Here is a 20,418-nt window from a genome sequence, read left to right on the forward strand (position 1 = left end):
TGGAGTAGGATAGGCCGCACACAAGCATTCTCTATCCAACCCTGTCCTATGCAATCCTTTCCAGTTAACATTCATCCTTTTCATATCTGCTTCTATTTCCTGGCGTAATGTGTTCTTTGACCTTCCTCTTTTCCACTTCCCTTCCGGATTCCAAGTTAGGGATTGTTTCGTGATGCAGTTTGGTGATTTCCTTAATGTATATCCTATCCACTTCCAACGTCTTTTCCTAATTTCCTCTTCAACTGGAAGCTGGTTTGTCCTCTCCCATAAAACGCTGTTGCTGATAGTATCCGACCAGTGAATGTTGAGTATTTTGCGTAGACAATTGTGTATAAATACTTGTACCTTCTTGACGATGGATGTAGTAGTTCTCCACGTTTCAGCTCCATACAGTATGACTGTGTCGACGTTCGTATTAAAGATTCTCACTTTGAAATTAGTTGATAGTTGTTTTAAGTTGCATATATTCTTCAATTGTAGGAATGTGGTCCTTGCTTTGCCAATCCTCGCCTTTACATCTGCATCTGATCCTCCTTGTTTATCAATGATGCTTCCCAGGTATGTGAATGTTTCTGCCTCTTCCAGAGTTGAGCCATCATGTGTGACTGGGTTAGTGTTCTCCGTGTTGTAATTGAGGATCTTGCTTTTTCCTTTGTGTATGTTGAGGCCTATCGATGCAGATGCTGCTGCTGCTCATTAGTTGTCTTCGTTTGTATTTGTTCGTGTGTATGGGATAGGAGGGCTAGGTCATCGGCGAAGTCCAAATCTTCTAATTGATTCTGAAATATCCACCGTATTTCGCGCTTCTCCTCAGATGTGGAGGTCTTCATAATCCAGTTAATTCCCAGAAGAAAAAGGAAGTGGGAGAGTAGACAACCTTGTTTGACTCCGGTCCTCACTGGAAATGCATCTTTCAGCTGTCCACCATGCACCACTTTGTACTTTAGTCCGTTGTATGAGTTCCAGATAGTGTTGACAATGTTAGCGGGACATAAATTGAAATAAAGCATGGTCGGTGCACGATTGTGTTGGTGCAAGTTGATTGGCTATTTTTTATCCAATCAGCGCTAGTCAGTACTTGGAGAAGACTCTAGAATCTCATGTAAAAAAGTATATAAATATACTAATATTTCTCTTATTGTGCTTCTTACTTTCATCTATCCTTGTTATTTGAAATATAATTTCGTTTCTGTTCAACCATGTTCTGATTTGAGGACTTGTCAATTGAATTAGTGTCCAAGAATACTAAGCAATAGGAATAGCTTGGTCTCAATAAGAGAAGTTATAACAGGAACTGCGAAAAAAATTAAGAAATACAGTTCTAACACGGTTTCTAGAAGTGTTTGAGATGATAATCAAAATGTTTTAGAAAGTTTAGAAAGAGAAATGACATATGATTTCTACCCATTAGATTGTGATCACAGACTACTCAACAAAAGAGTGGCCACATTGTCTAACTCACCTAAGCAATCAAGATAATTAAAGGAATCCCACAAATTTGTAAGTAACAGATTATCGCATGTAAAATTATCTTAATACTGTCATTAGTTGCAACAGTAGTTTCACAAGATGGAAAACATAGTATATGTGATCAACTAAATTCTAATAAAAACAAATACGCCTACCAAAATCATGGCTCCAGTTAATTTTGCTTTGGATTATTTAACCTATTCATTATATGTTCATTATGCCTATGATAATATCAAATTTTGATAGTATTCTGAATGCATCTGATGAAGTTAGATTAGCTTGGGCGGTGAAAATCCTTTTGTATTTACTGTTTAATTCTAAACATTTCACTAAAACGAATTAATTATCAATTAGGAAATCGTAGTTGACAGAACATTGCAATTAATAACTATTTCAACAAATGTTTGTTATGAGTATGAACAAATTAAACACTTTTACACAAAGTACTAGTAAAAATGAATCAATTCAAACCCAATATAAATATTTTACTCATATTGTATTGTTGGTAAGTTACGCAACTTGTCTCTTTCCTGAACTAGATATCACCAACTACCGACTCCTCTCTCAGCCTCAAAACGGTATCCGCGGAACTGTAGGACTCTCCGCCTCCATTTGACAACAGCACCAAATGTAGTAAACGAGAACCAAAGTGAATAGAACGAGTGTTCTATAGCCTAAGTTTTCATCTTTATTCAAACCCTTGAGAGTAAGAAACACTCTGCTTTGACTCTTTCAACTAGTTTAATTGAAAATCAATGAACTTTTCAATAAATCCTAACTTCTGAATCTAATATCTGTTATCATTTTTAGTAAACAAACCAGATAATGCTGAGAAACGTATTATCTCATTTCAATGATGACAATATTTGTTCTACAAAAGTCAATTATCAAAAGTGCAATTCAAAAAAATAATAAACAGTACGTTTGCGAATCTGCTGAAAAGTAAACCAAAGTTTAGGGGACTGAAAGTTCGAATTTCCAAAACCTCTTAGCATACAAAATTATTCTATAGAAGACAGAAATAACTAAAATGTCAACGGGACATGACTTAATTATCTGACAAAATAATCACTACTCAAGAAGACTAATGTTTTACTATACACTCTTCTATTCTTTCATATTTAATGGAGTAATCGAGATCTCTCCTACAAAGGACAAGGTCCCACTTTCTGACACATTGATGTTACTCTATAAGTTAACTTTTTTGTTAAGTCGGTTAATTCAACGACACAAAACGAACTCTTTTGAATCGTATCTACCAGAAATAATCTCCCTAGCTGTCAATCATTAAACACTTTGTAAGTTCTGGTCACATTATCACAGTGAAATTATCTTTTAAAGTCATCCATATGGTCAAACAAACTGAATAAATGGAAGTATAGATTTTGGACCTTATACTCTGTAGAGGTTTCAACAATATGGTCAGTCCCTCATTCTACAATTTTATTAACCTCAATTATTATTTTCCGTATTTAGCAATCATCTGATATTAATCCTTTTCGATTTTCCTCATAACTGTTACTTTTTTATTTCATTCGGTAACTTTCTTCTTCATCTTCATCAAATGAACAGTTATCTCTCATCTGCGAACCACTTTGATCTTATTACATTTTTAATGAACCTTCAGATTACTGTACAACCACGTTTCGTATTGCGATATTTTCAAACAACTTTATTTCTTTAATGAACTACAATATATGTCAAATGAATCAAAATATTAACACACAATTATATGAACGAAGAATATTCTTTTCAGTAATTTTTCATCAGGTTCTACAATTATAAATCCAAATTAATAATCCATAAGAAATTGGTCAAGTTTAAGGCAGAGTACATCATTTAAGAAACTGTAACATGTGATACAAGTGGTGAACGGTTGCTCAACTTCGTCGGTTGGTTGGAGTTAGACATAAATACCATCGGATGCCGACAAGCTCAGTGGTCTGTCGGTTAAGTGCTTGCGCGCGAGACCGGTAGGTCCTGGGTTCGAGTCTCGTGAGGCCGGATCGCTGGTGCGCACTGTTGAGGAGTCCCACAATATGACGAAACGGCCGTTCAGTGCTTCCAGGTTTTCCTTGGTGGTCTAGCTTCAATTGACTCATGCTTTCAACTATGAAAATACTAAATCTCCACAAAAAACCTCTTCTGAATCAAGGAGTGTTTGTGATGTTAAAAATAAATCGAATCGTTAATGTTGGGATGACTAATATGTAGTGTTAACTTGAATCAGTTTATAAGTGTAATGAAATTGTGAGATAAATGATCAGAGTATATATATACAATTGACATAGGGTGAGATTGAACAATGGGATTACAAATCAGAAATTACGTAATATGTAGAATAATATGAAATAGGTCAGATATAGTAGATAGGGGTGGATGCTGAATAAATTTCTCTAAAAGGTTAGCAAGTGTGATAATAATAATAATAATGACTGGTAAGCTAAGTAGATAAAATAAGCTTATGATATAAAAATGAGCATTAATCAAATTCATGTCACCATATTATAAAACTGACCCTGAAGTTGGCCAGGGTAAAAGGAGCGGTTGGACATATTTCTTTTGGATGCAAAGCTCTGGCTCTTTGATCTGAACATCAATTGCCTCAGCCGTCTGCAGGATTCTCAGTCTGACGGAATTAGGTAGACTGCTGTTAACATGATATATTATTGTGAAAGATTGCTCCATCTTGGCTCTATGTCCCATCTGAACTAAATGGGCTAAAATGGAGCTGTTAACCGTTTTAACTACACCTTTGCTTAACCACACTGGGAGATGCTCACGAGCCCGAGTATACAAATTCCTAGAACATCTGCCTATATAACTTGCCCCACAGGAGCAGTTGAATTGATAGATACAGAAAGAAGTGACTAGTCTAGGCAATTTATCTTTCAACATCAGCGTGATCATTGGACGTGTGGAAAACATTATGATTATACAGTTTCAGTAAATGACTTTTGTGAAAACAAAAATCTTTTATATTTCATCAATTATGGTTTATTCCATTGAAAGAACAATACACAACAACAAATTATTACCCGAGACCCCGGACAGAATGTGTTAACATTAAAACAAAACATAATAATAATAAGTGAACAGAAGCAAAACTAATTATAATTTACATATTCCTCATTCATTATGAATTATTTATTTCCATTAAATAATTATAGCATAGTTACAATGAATAATTACCGAATTCATTTTAAAAATGAAAAAAATGTATATATCATTCGAGAAATATTTTGTATGTTACCATGGAGATATAAGAGAGTTAACGATTATCATAGGTTTATGAAATAGGACAAAAGAAAAACAAAACAAAATAAAAATCATTTAAACTATAAAATGTTTGATTATGTAATAGAAAGTATATATATACTATTATTATTATTATTATTAGTAGTAGTAGTAGTAGTGTTAGTAGTAGTAGTATGTTTCTCCAGTTGATGAAAACATTAATAAAAACATCATAAAACCATTGAATATTGAATAAATATTCACTTTCATTAAATAGGAAGAATATATTTGTCAAATCTCAGTGAATAAATTTGAAGTAAATCCAATGTTTCACCTGACAATCTGGTCCAAGTTTTTTTTGTCGAAGAAATATTTCCTGAATAATATCAAATGAGTTGTACAACTTCAAGATCTATCCATGAAAAAAAGGTAATATTTCCTTGAAAAAGCTTGAACTAGATCGTCAAGTGAAACATTGGATTAACTTCAAATTTATTCGCTGAGATATTACAAGTATATTCTTCCTATTTAGTGTCTGACATCAACTTGGCGCTTAAATGTTGTGAAACTATTCATTCTCATTTAGATGAAAGTTCTTAGAAAATATTCACATTTCAAAATACAAAACATACTGAAGTATAAATAAAATAAATTAACTTCTTTAACTCTTCTGAATTTCTTTTTTTGTGGGGGGGGTGTTTCTTAAAATAGATTAACTAATTATTTATTAAATAAAACAATTTAAACTGTCTTATTTAAAAAATAAAAATTAAAAAGAAAGTGGATATTTACAAACCAATCAATGAATTAAAAATAAAAATAAAACAAAATTATTTAAAGGGGGTTTTGTTGAGATCTTAGTAATTTTATATAGTTGAAATCATGAATCAATTGAAGCTAGACCATCATGGAAAACCCAGAAGCACTGGACGCCGTTTCATCCTATTGTGGGACTCCTCAACAGTGCGCATCCACGATCCCGCATCGCAAGACTGATAGGTCCTGGGTTGGAATCTTACGAGGCTAGATCGTGGATGCGCACTGTTGAGGAGTCCCACAATAGGATGAAACGGCGTCCAGTGCTTCTGGGTTTTCCATGATGGTCTAGCTTCAATTGATTCATAATCTCAACTATATGAAAAATTATTTTTCAATGTTTCATAAATCATAATAAATTGTATATCTTTCTGTTTGTTTGTTATCCTTCAGTTTATTTTCTTGAATAGATAAGAATAATTTATTATGAATGAATTGTTGGTTTTATAAATGATGTACAACATTTTGGTAATGTTGATATCGTTTTAAATAATTCCATTTCATTATAAGTAGTATTTAAATTTGATTCTTTTGTAAATGTTAACATATTTGTTGACTTAAGATTACATTGAACATATTTTGAATGTTTATTAATAGAATAAGTAGTATCATTCATTGGTATAGTATTCTTTTCATACAAAGATATATTATTCTTATTTCTATAAGGAATAGAAGTAAAACATCCATTTAAATGATTAGGTAACATACTTTCTGAATGATTCTCATATTTCGATTGTTTCTTAATACCGACCACTTGTGATGATGATGATGATGTTGATGGAGTATAATGAAATCCAAGAAAACTTGGTTGATTTAAACAAAGTTGTTCATTCTTTGAAGTAGATAAATGACTTTTATCTATTACTCGTTTTTGACATTTATTATTATCCATCCACATGAAATGTGAAACAGGACCACAGATTAATAAACTATTTTGACCATAAATTTGCTCTTTATCAGTATTAGATTCGTCAGGATGTAAATTAGTGGGATGAAGTTTCCATTCAAACTTTTTATTATCACCAATTTGCATGGTGTCGAAATCATTTTCTTTATTTTTACTCTTTAACTTTTCTTCTTGTTGTTTACGGCGTTTTTCAGCAATATAATCAATTTTAGCCTTTCGATATACACCACGTTTTCTTGTTGTATTCAATATGATCATATCACATAGAACTGTTGCTATACCGAGTAATGCTAATCCAGAACCCAAATTCATTGAAAAGGTTAAAATGTTGAATTTACCACCAGTTCCATACACTGTTATGAAAAACTGGATACCATATGCTTTAATCAAATTACGTTTACGTACACCACCGTCAATGTAATGTTGACTAAATCGAAAATTCCATCCCTTCGCAACATTACTCTGAAAGTCGTCTAGTCGACGAAATATATATTTCGGTAAACACTTCTCTTCATCAAAGTCTAGATTACAATTCCATTCAATGTGAATTGATACCATACCACCAGTCTCCCATATATCTTTATTTACCGGATCAGAATATTTTAGTATATCACCAAGACGAAAAATTGGACAATATTTCAATTCATCATCATTTGGATCATATAAACATGTTTTCAAAAATAAATTACTCATCCATTTAAGTATATTCCTGCGCTTTATTCGATAACGTGGAAATTCGATACTGTTTTTCAGTATCACTGTGAAATTTTCAGCTGACGCTAATAAATGTGGTCTGGGAATAACATCATGTTCTGTAGGACACCAACCATATATTTCACAAACACGTAAATTCGATTGCCTTGTAGAATTCACACATCTTCCTGTTTGGATTCCACTACCACGTTGAACCAACTGTCCAGAGTGACATTGTGAATCATTGTGACAACTATTACCAAATACATCATGAGATTCCTCACAATTTCCTAATGTCTGTCCAGGTGTATATATTAAATTAGTCATCACAAAGAATGCTGAATTCTGTTGTGGTGGTATCACATAATCAGCTGCATCCCAAACAGTGGCTCCAAGTGATGGATTATTTGTCACATTGGCAAAAGCAATACCTTTCAACTTTGCAGTCACTCCACTCACTGCTTGATCAAATGATTGATAACCTTTTTCATAGATCATTACCCACAATACAACATAGAGAATAATTCCCAATTGTATCAGTCTAAATGTGACTCCAATTTTCTTTGAATGAATTTGTACCACTTTCTGTGTTTCATATTCCAGTAGTCCTTCAGCAAGGCTTCTTAAAAATCCCATCACCTCAACAGTTTATAAAGTAATAAGTAATGTTTAACAATCTTCAGTAAAATATTGAAAACCTTTGAAGTTAATTAGGCCTCAAATTTATTTTTTCATAAATATCCAATCAATATCTGTGATTAACTTTTTCCTTTACGAATTGTTTTATTCCAATTTGACTTCCTATTTGATTTACATATGAATAAATAGCCTCAATTGGTTATCAGAATAACCAATAGAAGTATGACTGAAAATCAACTTATGTTATTCTTTGTAAGCTACAATGACTTACTTATGAGTACCTAAATATATATTTAAAACATATTTTAGGAAATTAATAATTTTATATAGTTGAAAGCGTGATTCAATTGAAGCTAGACCACCACGGAAAACTTGGAAGTACTGGACGGCCGTTTCGTTCTATTGTGGGACTCCTCAACTATGAAAATACTAAATCTCCACAAAAAACACCTGATAATAATAATCATATGCTCACTAGTGACTGATTTCGAGAGGTGAATCCAGGAGTTCTAGTGAGAAGCAGTGACCAGTAGAGTTCAAAGCAAGTCTGTTGTGAGATAGGAACTCACTCAAGACAATTGGTGAACGGTTGCTCAACTTCGTGGGTTGGTTGGAGTTAGACATAAACACCATCGGATGCCGACAAGCTCAGTGGTCTATCGGTTAAATGCACTGGCACGAGACTGATAGGTCCTGGTTTAGAATCTCCCGAGGCGAGGTCGTGGATGAGCACTGGTGAGGAGTCCCACAATATGACGAAACGGCCGTCCAGTGCTTCCAGGTTTCCCCTGATGGTCTAGCTTCAATTGACTCACGCTTTCAACAATGAAAATACTAAATCACCACAAAAAACCCCTTCTGAAAATTACTAATTATCTGAACACTGGGAAAAATTAATTTTATGTCGGTTTATTCACTGAATAGTATCAAGTTATTTTTACAACTTCGAAATCTGTCCATGATAGATTTTTTCCAATTCCTTATTATAAAGCTCATTGAATGTTTGTATGGTCTGGAAATGGTATTGCATTATTCAAGTCTGCTTACTTTGTATCATTTTCTGTATTCTTTCATTTTATCGTATGTTCAAAGCATCAAAGTACAGTTGTAGTTACGTAAAATAGTTTACTTTTTGATGACACATTGAAACAACACTACATTATTACTTTTTTAATATCAAACTGTTTAAAGCAAGATATTAGAAGACATGTATGTTTACACTGTAAGAACAGTAAATTTGTATTGAGATGGAAGCAGTCTACGTCTGATTTATGAGTAGTTAATATTCATCTTCAAATGTAATACTATTCATCTACAAAATTCCACAATATCGTCTAAGGAAAACTTAACTATCAGTAACTAAAAATTCAACTTGTGATTCGATGCAACTTTATTGGATTCTGTGAACAGACTTCAGTCATTTATGTTATCATTTGAAAATCTTATTCAAAAATAGTTCACAATCTGTCAAAATCATCACATGTTATATGCTATTAAACATTAGAAATTCATAGTCTTTTTAAGCCATTTACATACTACTTATTCTATAGAGTAGAAACCTTATCATGTACTCATGTATACCATGGGTTTATGGATACTTTTCTATTGAACTAGGTAATACATGAGAGATAAAATTGTGAAGTGAAATGTAAATTATACTTCTTTTGTCTAAAAGGAATTCTCAGTGATCGTAAACATTGCCGAAGATATAGTTACAATCCTTATTATTAACAAAATGTCACACCAGTTTGTTCATTGGACAAATTTTAAATAGAGTTTAAGTTTACAATAGTTCAATTAAGATACGATTGTTTAAAAAGCTTACAAAATATAAGCTAATCAGTTTAGTCAGAGCAACTGTACATTATCAGCATAAGGTTGTAGAGATTGTTAAATTTTATTGAAATCATGAACCATTGAAAACTTGAAGGCATTGGATGGCCGTTTTAATCTACCGTAGGACTACTCAGCAGTGTACATCCATAACCTCTAAAGCTCGAATTGAAATTAAGACCTTCAGTTTCTCGTGCGAGCACTGAACCTTTAGACCAAGAAGCCATAGTCAAATGGCATGTAAGTCCAACTTTAATGTGTACACGATAGCTCGCGATCGTCTTCCATTGCCTTCTACAACTACCATCCTCGCATCCAACATGGTTTGGATCCTCTGGTTATGGCTTTTCAACAGAACTCCGGAAAATACCCTCTTGAAGCCGTCATTAATGGATTTAAAACGTGTTGAGTGTAAGAAAGTCAGCTAGCGATGACAATGGAAGATAGTTGCGCACAAACGCGAGCGGACTGAGGTTCAATTTCGGCTTGCGATGTCGTGGACGAGCACCGCCCAGTAGTCCCATAATAGAATAAACAGCCGTCTAGTGCTTTCAAATTTTACTAGTTTTGATCGGTTAGGTATTTAAATAAAACTCTATATTAATCACCGCTTATCATTTAATCTAGGTCACTAAAAGTTCAGTTTGATACCATTTATAATCAAATACCGAAATTGGGCTTTTATAATCACTGTTAATTTAAATTGAATCGTAAATACATGATTGTGGATAAGATTTAGTTCTAATGATTGTATTAGCTTAAACACACTACAGGCTAATAACAGCATACAACTGATCATTTAGGCAGATAGATATTTTTAAACTCTTTCTAGCTTCAATTACTCAAATACAACCTCTTGTACTAATGATATATCAACATTATATATATATATATATATATATATATATATATATATATATCCTTGGAATCTATAAAGAAAACGTCATTATAATCTGCTTTGTTATTACTATATGTACTAATCAGTTAACTATTGAGAAAACATATTTGTTTATATTGGTTGTTTGAGTTTTCCCATTGATGTTTAGGACTGTAATTGATCAGTCTCTTATTGACATATGTATCCATCTGTGCTTACAATGCCTGTGACTTAAGGCAATATCGAGACAATCCTCACAGGATGTATATATGCCAATAAGAGACCGATCAAATGCAGTCCTAAACATCAATAGGATGGTACAAACAACCAATACAAAGATGAATAAAACTTCACTCCATCGCACATGCTGGTGACTGACTTGACTCAGTAGCTAAATGGATAATGCGATGGCGTTTAAAACGAACGGTACTAGGTTCAAATCCGAGAGTGTAAAAATCGACTCTTAAATGCAGGTACATCCACTTGACGAGTCCCAAATAAAAACGAAACTTGCTTCCTGGATTCCACTGCTAGCCACCATCCATCTCTGTTTATAACATTTTTTCATGTCACAACCCTAGCTGTCACGTAAAAATCAAGCGAAATTCAACAAATCATTCCCATGTAACTCATAATATCATTTAATGGTTTCGGAAATGAATAATTCAAATCTACTTTGATTTTATACATTTATTGAATGTCAGTCTGAGCAATCACACTACAGATATTCCAGGAGTCAAATTAGAAAAATGCCACCAATTTTTACAGATAAGACATGTAAAATTAAATAGATTACACAGGTTAATATACATATCGATATGGATGCGTAGATGGGATTTTACAGGAATAAATATAGTGATGACTATGCAAACTCACCAGCATGCACCGATCGAATCACACTTGACAGAGAAGCTTTGGATGATGTAAAAACCCTTACATATCTGGGCAGCAACATTGATGAACATGGTGGATCTGATGCAGATGTGAAAGTGTGGATCGACAAAGCAAGAGCAGAATATTTACAAATGAAGAATATCTGGAAGTCAAAACAATTGTCAATCAACACCAAGATCAGAATTTTCAATACAAATGTCAAGACAGTTCTACTGTATGGAGCGGAAACCTGGAAAAATACGAAAGACATCATCCAAAAGATACCAGTGTTTATTAACAGTTGTCTACACAAGATACTTCGGATCCGTTGGCCAGACACTATCAGTAACAACCTACTGTGGGGGAGGACAAACCGGATTTCAGCAGAGGAAGAAATCAGGAAAAACCGCTGGATGTGGATAGCACACATATTGGGGAAATCACCCAAGTGCGCATCAAGGCAAGCCCCCACATGGAATCTTCAAGGTCAAATGAGAAGAGAAAGATCGAAGAACACGTTGCACCGAGAAATGGAGACAGACATGAGAAGAATAAACAAAAGTTGGATAGAACTAGAAAGGAAGGCCCAGGACAGAGTTTGTTGGAGAATGCTGGTCGGCGACTTATGCTCCATTGAGAGTAACAGGCCTAAATAAGTAAATAAGTAATTATGCAAACTCACAATGTCAATTTATACAATAAGATATAATAGACATTTCTATACTTAGGTAATCTACGTTGCCTTTGATTAAAAATGTAAGTCTCGAATAACTGTACTCATGACTGTCATTGTGAATAGATTAGTATTTGGATAAACGTCTACCAGTTCATTGTAATCGGAACTTTTTGTAATAATTTGAAATATGTTTTCACTGATCATCAGTAATGGTCTGTAGTTTTGAATATTAATAAATGTATGTTCGAGGGTTCCTAATATTGAAAAAAATTCATTTCATCAAACAAGTTTCACTGTCATCTAATATTCACCAACTGGGGCAATTCGTGGTGTAACCAGTCGACATCAGACCATATTAAACGAATCACGTCGAAATATCCAATGAATGTTTCCCTCAATATATCTTCCTGTATAAAAGAGGAATCGATTGCATCAAAGATGAATGAACACTAACAAAATTATCTACATCAACGTTGGTTGGGATACCAACCAGGGATCTTTGACTAAATGAGAAATTTAAATACTAGTGAGTATGAAGAAAGCAGTGTCATTTATTTTAGTGTACAATAAAAATTGTTTGAAAGTAGAAGAATATGATGGAATCCATTGAAAGAGTTAATTGGTATTGTCGATACAAATGAAGTAAGTTTGATCGCTAATTGGCTGAAATAAGATAATTAGAGTCACTTAACTCCAAATAGAAAAGTCTAAATATATCGTTTAGAAGGGGAGATAAAAAGAATGTCTGTTCGATAGCGCCAAATGGTCTTCGTAGTTGACGAACATCTAACTATAACAAGATATCGTTGAAACCATGAAATGCTCCAAGTTAGACAACTACTGAAAATCTGATAGCACTGGATGGCCTTTTCGTCCTAGTTCGGGATTATTCAGCATTGCCTATCCACTATCAAATAGAAGGGAATAGTACCCACGACCTACAGTATCGTGCCTCAGCACTCGACCTAAGGAAAATTGAACGGTAATCCCCTGGTGTACAAGTCTAACCTCAACCAATCAATGATATTGCGCGACCGTCTTCCACTGTCTTCTCTGACTACCTTCCCCACACACGACATGATTCGTTCTTTCATTGAAACACAAAAATCTCCACAGCCCCACGCTAACTATAACGAAATAGTTGTCCAGTGATCTCTTTCAATAATTTATCACGTTCTGTTGATTTTTGGTGTTCAAAGTTATTACCAAATATGTGCCGTTATTTACCATATCACACACTTTTATTGTCAGTCATTGCGAACTGTCGGAATATTATGATACTGTGAAGATAATGTTCTGTAGAACAATTGAAAACACATCATTTGTGTGCTAACATGAATCAATTGCGACATCTTTATGACTAAAATCGGTGTGATAATTACAATAACAACCGCCTTACAATGATACTTTCCTGACAATGCATCGTCAATCGGGTGATGTCACTTCCCCATACAAAATACATTTATAATCATATTCACTCATATTCATTTACTTTCAACACTGATAATAACGGCATAAAGTATTGTTCTTCATTGTGAAAAACACCAATGAACACCAAATTTATGAAAATTTCTATTGAGAATAATGTGAACTTTCAAGTTTGTCAGTGTTCTTCACACATTCATAACTAATGATTACCTATTCTGTTCTCATTATTAACCACAAGTGAAAAGTCTTCCCACCTAATTCTCAGCTCTGGCTACTGATTATAGAAAATTAGATGTAATGCTCAATCGTACAAATGTAGGGAAACAGACTAGAAACTTAACAGTAACATTAAAAAGTTTGGACAAGCTACAATTACATACCATAGATGCTGTTGTGACTGAAAAAATCTCTTCATATTTTCATCATCGATGAATACTGATGATGAATAATAACTACTTTAAAATATTTACATTGTTCGGAGTCGACACATTGAAAGTAGGGGAAGAAAGAGAAGGCAATTGGTCTGAATCATCAGCCAGATCAACACTTCTATGTGCCATTAACCATTCGCATCAGTTATTCAGTAAATAAACATCTTAGTAGTATCTCTCCATATCATTAATCACTAGAAGACCAAAAGCAAATGTACTAAATGAACGGAATTCAGATAGTGTTTATTAGGTACTTTATGAAGTTGAATTTCACAATAAACATGCCCTTTTACCATACAATGATCTGTTGGATGAATTGATGCATGACCGAGAGAACCTCCGCTAACAATATGAAGTATGAAAAATGGTTCATAAATATACCACGGTTTATTCAGTTAACCAAGTTGAAACCTTTTCACAAATGGTCAACATAAAAAAGCATATTTACACTGCTATTCACTTCTAACCATTTTACTCAAAACGTGTTTTCTTTTAAAACCTGATAGCTAGCTGTATTTCTTTGTCTCCAACTAAATGCAATGAGTCAGTGTTATAAACAATATGTAATAATGTTTCAAAATCAATAATAATAAATCAAACAATATTGATTACGTTGAAAACGAGCAGAGGATATTCTAACAAAATGGATAACGCAGTACACACACGTAATAATAACACTTAAATATTGGTAATTCTCATATGAATTTAATAAAAAAAGGATACCAGTGTACCAAAAAAGCAGTTAATCAAATAGAATAGAAACATGTTCTTTAACAAATGGTCAACAGTGATTTCAGATTCAAATACTAACATTACGACACACTTACAAATCTCCAACATGGAAAAGAAACATTCACATTCATTCCATTTGGTCTCATAATCATAATTTACAACACATCAACACACAAATGATGAACATTCTCATTCGTCGTGAAAACAACAATGTGAAAAACTACAGTTTGTAAGTCTTTACTAAATGATGTCAATTCATTCTGATCAATAGAATTTATATTGATGAGATTAATCACGAGACCGGTGAAGTGAGGACATCTTTTCATCCTCCCATGTATTCTGTATTTATAATTGAATATCAACATTTTCTATAGTCCAGTCTCCCAATATATATCAGTTAAATTGCACTGATGACCATTCTCGACAAAATAAATTATACTTTCGAATAAATGTAATCACAACCAATTATAATACCACGAAATCGTTATCCTTCACAAAATGATTAATGATGTTGAGTGTCACATTCATATCATATCAGTGACATGTGACGAATTCAGATTTATATAGATGTACTCAATTGCATCGTCCCAACACCTCACTTTCACTCCTATCTCCAGCACCACCATCACCAACAACAACTATCACATCCAAATGTAAATGGAATCATTTGTGAAATAACAATGTGTAATGTAATTCCTGATGAAATTAACTAATTAATTATGTTTGTTTGTGTATGCATGACCATAACAACAGTTGTCCTCATGTAAATTTCCGTTAAAAATATGTTTCAACATCCTTTTGACTAGGATTCGTTTCATATGAAAAGAAGAAATAGTTCAATTATTGAGAGATTGTAATCAATATGTACTGTCATTCTGTTGTTTCATTTATTATTCAACAGTTTAACAATAAATTAAATGAACTTACATACATCATAGTCTTTGAACGTTAGTCTCATTCATGGTGTTTGTAATCAAATGTTCCTTCTTTATTTACCAAATATGAAACACTTCCTGAATCATGACACTGAAGTTACTGTACACAATTTACTATACTTTTGATATTGAAATGAACACACATGGTTACATGAAATAAAGCAAACTATGCTGTATCCTGTCTAGAATATATATTTCTAGATGAGAATATTTTTCACATAGAATCTTTTGCATTCATTTCATCTACTCCAATAATTGATCAAATTTTTAGAAATAACACCATTTCTTTTATTGTTAAACTGTTATGTAATAAATGAAACGACAAAATGACAGTACATATTTATTGCAATCTCTCAAGAATTGAACTACTTCTTTTTTTCCATGTGAAACGAATGCTAGTCAAAAGGATGTTGAAACATATTTTTTAACGGAAATTTATATGAGAACAACTGTTGTTGTAATCATACATACACAAACAAACATAATTAATTAGTTAATTTCATCAGGAATTACAGGAGGCGAAGCCCGACTCACACCTCCTTGTCGTGCCTCCTGGATATTGGGACTGTTTCCATGAACTAACGTGAGCGATAACCCAGGTGGTGGAGATTGGCCTAATCATCCACTCTACCTATACCCACAAATGATTACGAAGGCTGCAAAGGATCATTGCACAATTATTATTGGTTTTAAAAGGAGGAGAGAATGAGTCTGCCCAAAAAAAGAAAGATGTAATGATTCTGCCCAAACAATGCAAAACAGCTATTGAATCCCGGTAGTTATGCCTTGCTTTGATGTAGCATTCTTCTCCAGAACTGCCTACTAGTCTTCACCATGTTATTATCAGGAATTACATGACACATTGTTATTTCACAAATGATTCCATTTACATTTGGATGTGATAGTTGTTGTTGGTGATGGTGGTGCTGGAGATAGGAGTGAAAGTGAGGTGTTGGGACGATGCAATTGAGTACATCTATATAAATCTGAATTCGTCACATGTCACTGATATGATATGAATGTGACACTCAACATCATTAATCATTTTGTGAAGGATAACGATTTCGTGGTATTATAATTGGTTGTGATTACATTTATTCGAAAGTATAATTTATTTTGTCGAGAATGGTCATCAGTGCAATTTAACTGATATATATTGGGAGACTGGACTATAGAAAATGTTGATATTCAATTATAAATACAGAATACATGGGAGGATGAAAAGATGTCCTCACTTCACCGGTCTCGTGATTAATCTCATCAATATAAATTCTATTGATCAGAATGAATTGACATCATTTCGTAAAGACTTACAAACTGTAGTTTTTCACATTGTTGTTTTCACGACGAATGAGAATGTTCATCATTTGTGTGTTGATGTGTTGTAAATTATGATTATGAGACCAAATGGAATGAATGTGAATGTTTCTTTTCCATGTTGGAGATTTGTAAGTGTGTCGTAATGTTAGTATTTGAATCTGAAATCACTGTTGACCATTTGTTAAAGAACATGTTTCTATTCTATTTGATTAACTTCACTTTTGGTACACTAGTGCCAGGTTCTATGTTGCATTTGTCTTATTGACTTAACCCACTGATAACATAGATTCTAATTCCTGAAATGTCTTACATCTGAAATAAATACCTGTTCGTCACTTTCTAATTTTTCCGGTTATGTAAATCTTTGAAACACAATAGTCATCACAACCCGTTTCATTAACTTACTGTACTGAATACATTTATTGATTACCATCTACAAAATGAAACAGTAAACAAGAAGCTTACGGTGTTTTTTTTTAAAAAATAAATAAATTTCCATGGTAATCGTTTTATTAAAGAATTCACATCAATGACTGTGATTATTGTTTATTTAAATGAAACTCATTATGTAATTTATTGATTCTATTCATTGAGTAACGGGACAACTATCCCCTTAGTGATAATAATGATAAAGATATTATCATAAATTTGATTCCAATAAGATTAAAATCTAAAAATGCTCTGGATACCTTTCTTTTAAAAAATTAATTTTTATTCGTAAAGAAGTCTTTGTTGTCTCCAATATTGTTGTTTATTAGTAGTATTAATATTAAAAGTAGTAGATGGTGGATTAAGTGAGAAAGAAGACTTTTGAAATGTTGTTCTATCAGATAAATCAGAAATCAATGAATGAGGGTTATTAGATGAAATTGAAGCATTACTGATATTGTTATCTGTTTTATTATTAATTGAAGTTACATTTTGTCGAGATTGTGCATGATGATTGATTGGAATTAAATTTTCCCCTGGTATTTGTGCTTTCGATAATAAATTAGACTGAATTAATGAAATATGATTTTGCTTTGATTTGATTTTAGGAATAAAGTTTATAGGAGTAACATTTAATTTTCTAAATGACAATGGACTTCTTTCATTAATGAATTGCTTTATCGATTGAAATGAAGATCGACGAATAGAATCCGGTGTTCTCACAAATTCATGATGACGTCGAATTATTAAATGACGTTTCTTATCACTTTTGGTTACTTTAACTACTGGATAAGTATTATCATGAATGTTAAATTTTTCACTAGACTGGTGTATATTTATCTTTTCAGCGATTAAATCAATTTTTGCTTTACGATAAATATCTCTTTTTTCTGTAATATTTAACACAATCAAATCGCATAACATAGTAGCTATACCGAGTAATGCTAATCCAGAACCCAAATTCATTGAAAAGGTTAAAATGTTGAATTTACCACCAGTTCCATACACTGTTATGAAAAACTGGATACCATATGCTTTAATCAAATTACGTTTACGTACACCACCGTCAATGTAATGTTGACTAAATCGAAAATTCCATCCCTTCGCAACATTACTCTGAAAGTCGTCTAGTCGACGAAATATATATTTCGGTAAACACTTCTCTTCATCAAAGTCTAGATTACAATTCCATTCAATGTGAATTGATACCATACCACCAGTCTCCCATATATCTTTATTTACCGGATCAGAATATTTTAGTATATCACCAAGACGGAAAACTGGACAGTATTTAAATTTATCGTCGTTCGGATTATATAAACATGTTTTCAAAAATAAACGACTCATCCAATTTAAAATATTTCTTCTTTTCACTCGAAAATGAGGAAATTCAATATTATTCTTAATCATTACAGTGAAATTTTCAGCTGACGCTAATAAATGTGGTCTGGGAATAACATCATGTTCTGTAGGACACCAACCATATATTTCACAAACACGTAAATTCGATTGCCTTGTAGAATTCACACATCTTCCTGTTTGGATTCCACTACCACGTTGAACCAACTGTCCAGAGTGACATTGTGAATCATTGTGACAACTATTACCAAATACATCATGAGATTCCTCACAATTTCCTAATGTCTGTCCAGGTGTATATATTAAATTAGTCATCACAAAGAATGCTGAATTCTGTTGTGGTGGTATCACATAATCAGCTGCATCCCAAACAGTGGCTCCAAGTGATGGATTATTTGTCACATTGGCGAAAGCCACACCTTTCAACTTTGCAGTCACTCCACTCACTGCTTGATCAAATGATTGATAACCTTTTTCATAGATCATTACCCACAATACAACATAGAGAATAATTCCCAATTGTATCAGTCTAAATGTGACTCCAATTTTCTTTGAATGAATTTGTACCACTTTTTGCGTTTCATAGTCAACTAATCCTTTAAAGAGAATATCAAATAGTCCATTTGTTTGACTCATAATTTCTTAATAATTTTACGATTCTTACTATCAGATTATATAGTTGAGTATTTAGCCACACATAACCACTTCTATTTGTACTTCGGCGCCTATTTATACCATTACCTATGCTATTACACCAACATAAATCAGGGTTAGCTATTTTTGATACATTTTTAAATGTATATTATTGGTTAGATAAAATATAATGGAAACAGATTTCATTGTTACACTTCCAAGTGACACTCTTAAAGTACCCTATCTATAATAAACAAACAGTAGGCGGATTACTCTATCAAATGATGAATACTATCCTAAACGGGTATAAATCATTTGTCTATTTATGATTTTGATTGTGTAAATTATATACACTATTCATAGACTAATTCATTATATAATGAAAAGAATATTAATGATATACATTTCCCAATATTGTTCTCTTCTCATCGTTTACACTCTTAACAAAGAATTCAAGGAATTGTTAATCAAATAGTTCCAGCTTGTTATCAGATAGATACACACCAAAAACTAATAATAAGGGTGAGTTAATGTTAAACAATACAAGGTAGTCAAATGACTCCTAATTTGCCTATTGTAAAAACATGTAACTGGGGAATAATAATAATAATAATGGTAGTAATAGTAATGGTAATAATAACAATAGTAATAGTAATAATGATAGTAATAGTAATAATTATGGTGATAATAATAACAGTAATGATAATAGTAGTAATAGTGATGGTAATAATAATAGTAATAATAATATTTTGATTACAACATAGTTAGTTATTAGTATCTTGTTATTTACAGTAGAACAATATTTTGACAAATCATGAAAAGGGTATTAAATGGTTATGATTACAATAATAATATCTAATAAAGATGAATTTCTAATATACAATGATAGATCATTGTGAAAAAAACAAAGGTGTAATATCAACAACAAAACAGTCTACATTCACTTAGTATTGTTTTGTTTGAATCTTCTCATTGATGTTTAGGACTGCAACTGGTCAGTCTCTAATTGACATATGTGCAAATTGTGCGTATTGTCTTGATATAGCCTTAATTCACAAGCATGGTAAGCAAAGATGGATAGTGGCTAGCAGTGGAATCCAGGACGCGCGTTTCGTCCTATTCGGGACTCC

General features: G+C 32.8%; 1 protein-coding gene across 1 annotated transcript; it reads right to left on the minus strand.

Moving 5' to 3' along the window:
* Positions 1-5,947: 5,947 nt before the first annotated feature.
* Positions 5,948-19,291, minus strand: Smp_099640 (putative p2x receptor subunit; the record flags this gene model as incomplete). The annotated part of the gene is made up of 2 exons (XM_018795635.1): positions 5,948-7,758; positions 17,749-19,291. 2 exons carry the CDS (start codon positions 19,289-19,291, stop codon positions 5,948-5,950), a joined length of 3,354 nt encoding a protein of 1,117 aa, XP_018649928.1.
* Positions 19,292-20,418: the final 1,127 nt, after the last annotated feature.

Source organism: Schistosoma mansoni, chromosome 2 (genome assembly GCF_000237925.1).
Source record: "Schistosoma mansoni strain Puerto Rico chromosome 2, complete genome".
NCBI classification, from domain to species: domain Eukaryota; kingdom Metazoa; phylum Platyhelminthes; class Trematoda; order Strigeidida; family Schistosomatidae; genus Schistosoma; species Schistosoma mansoni.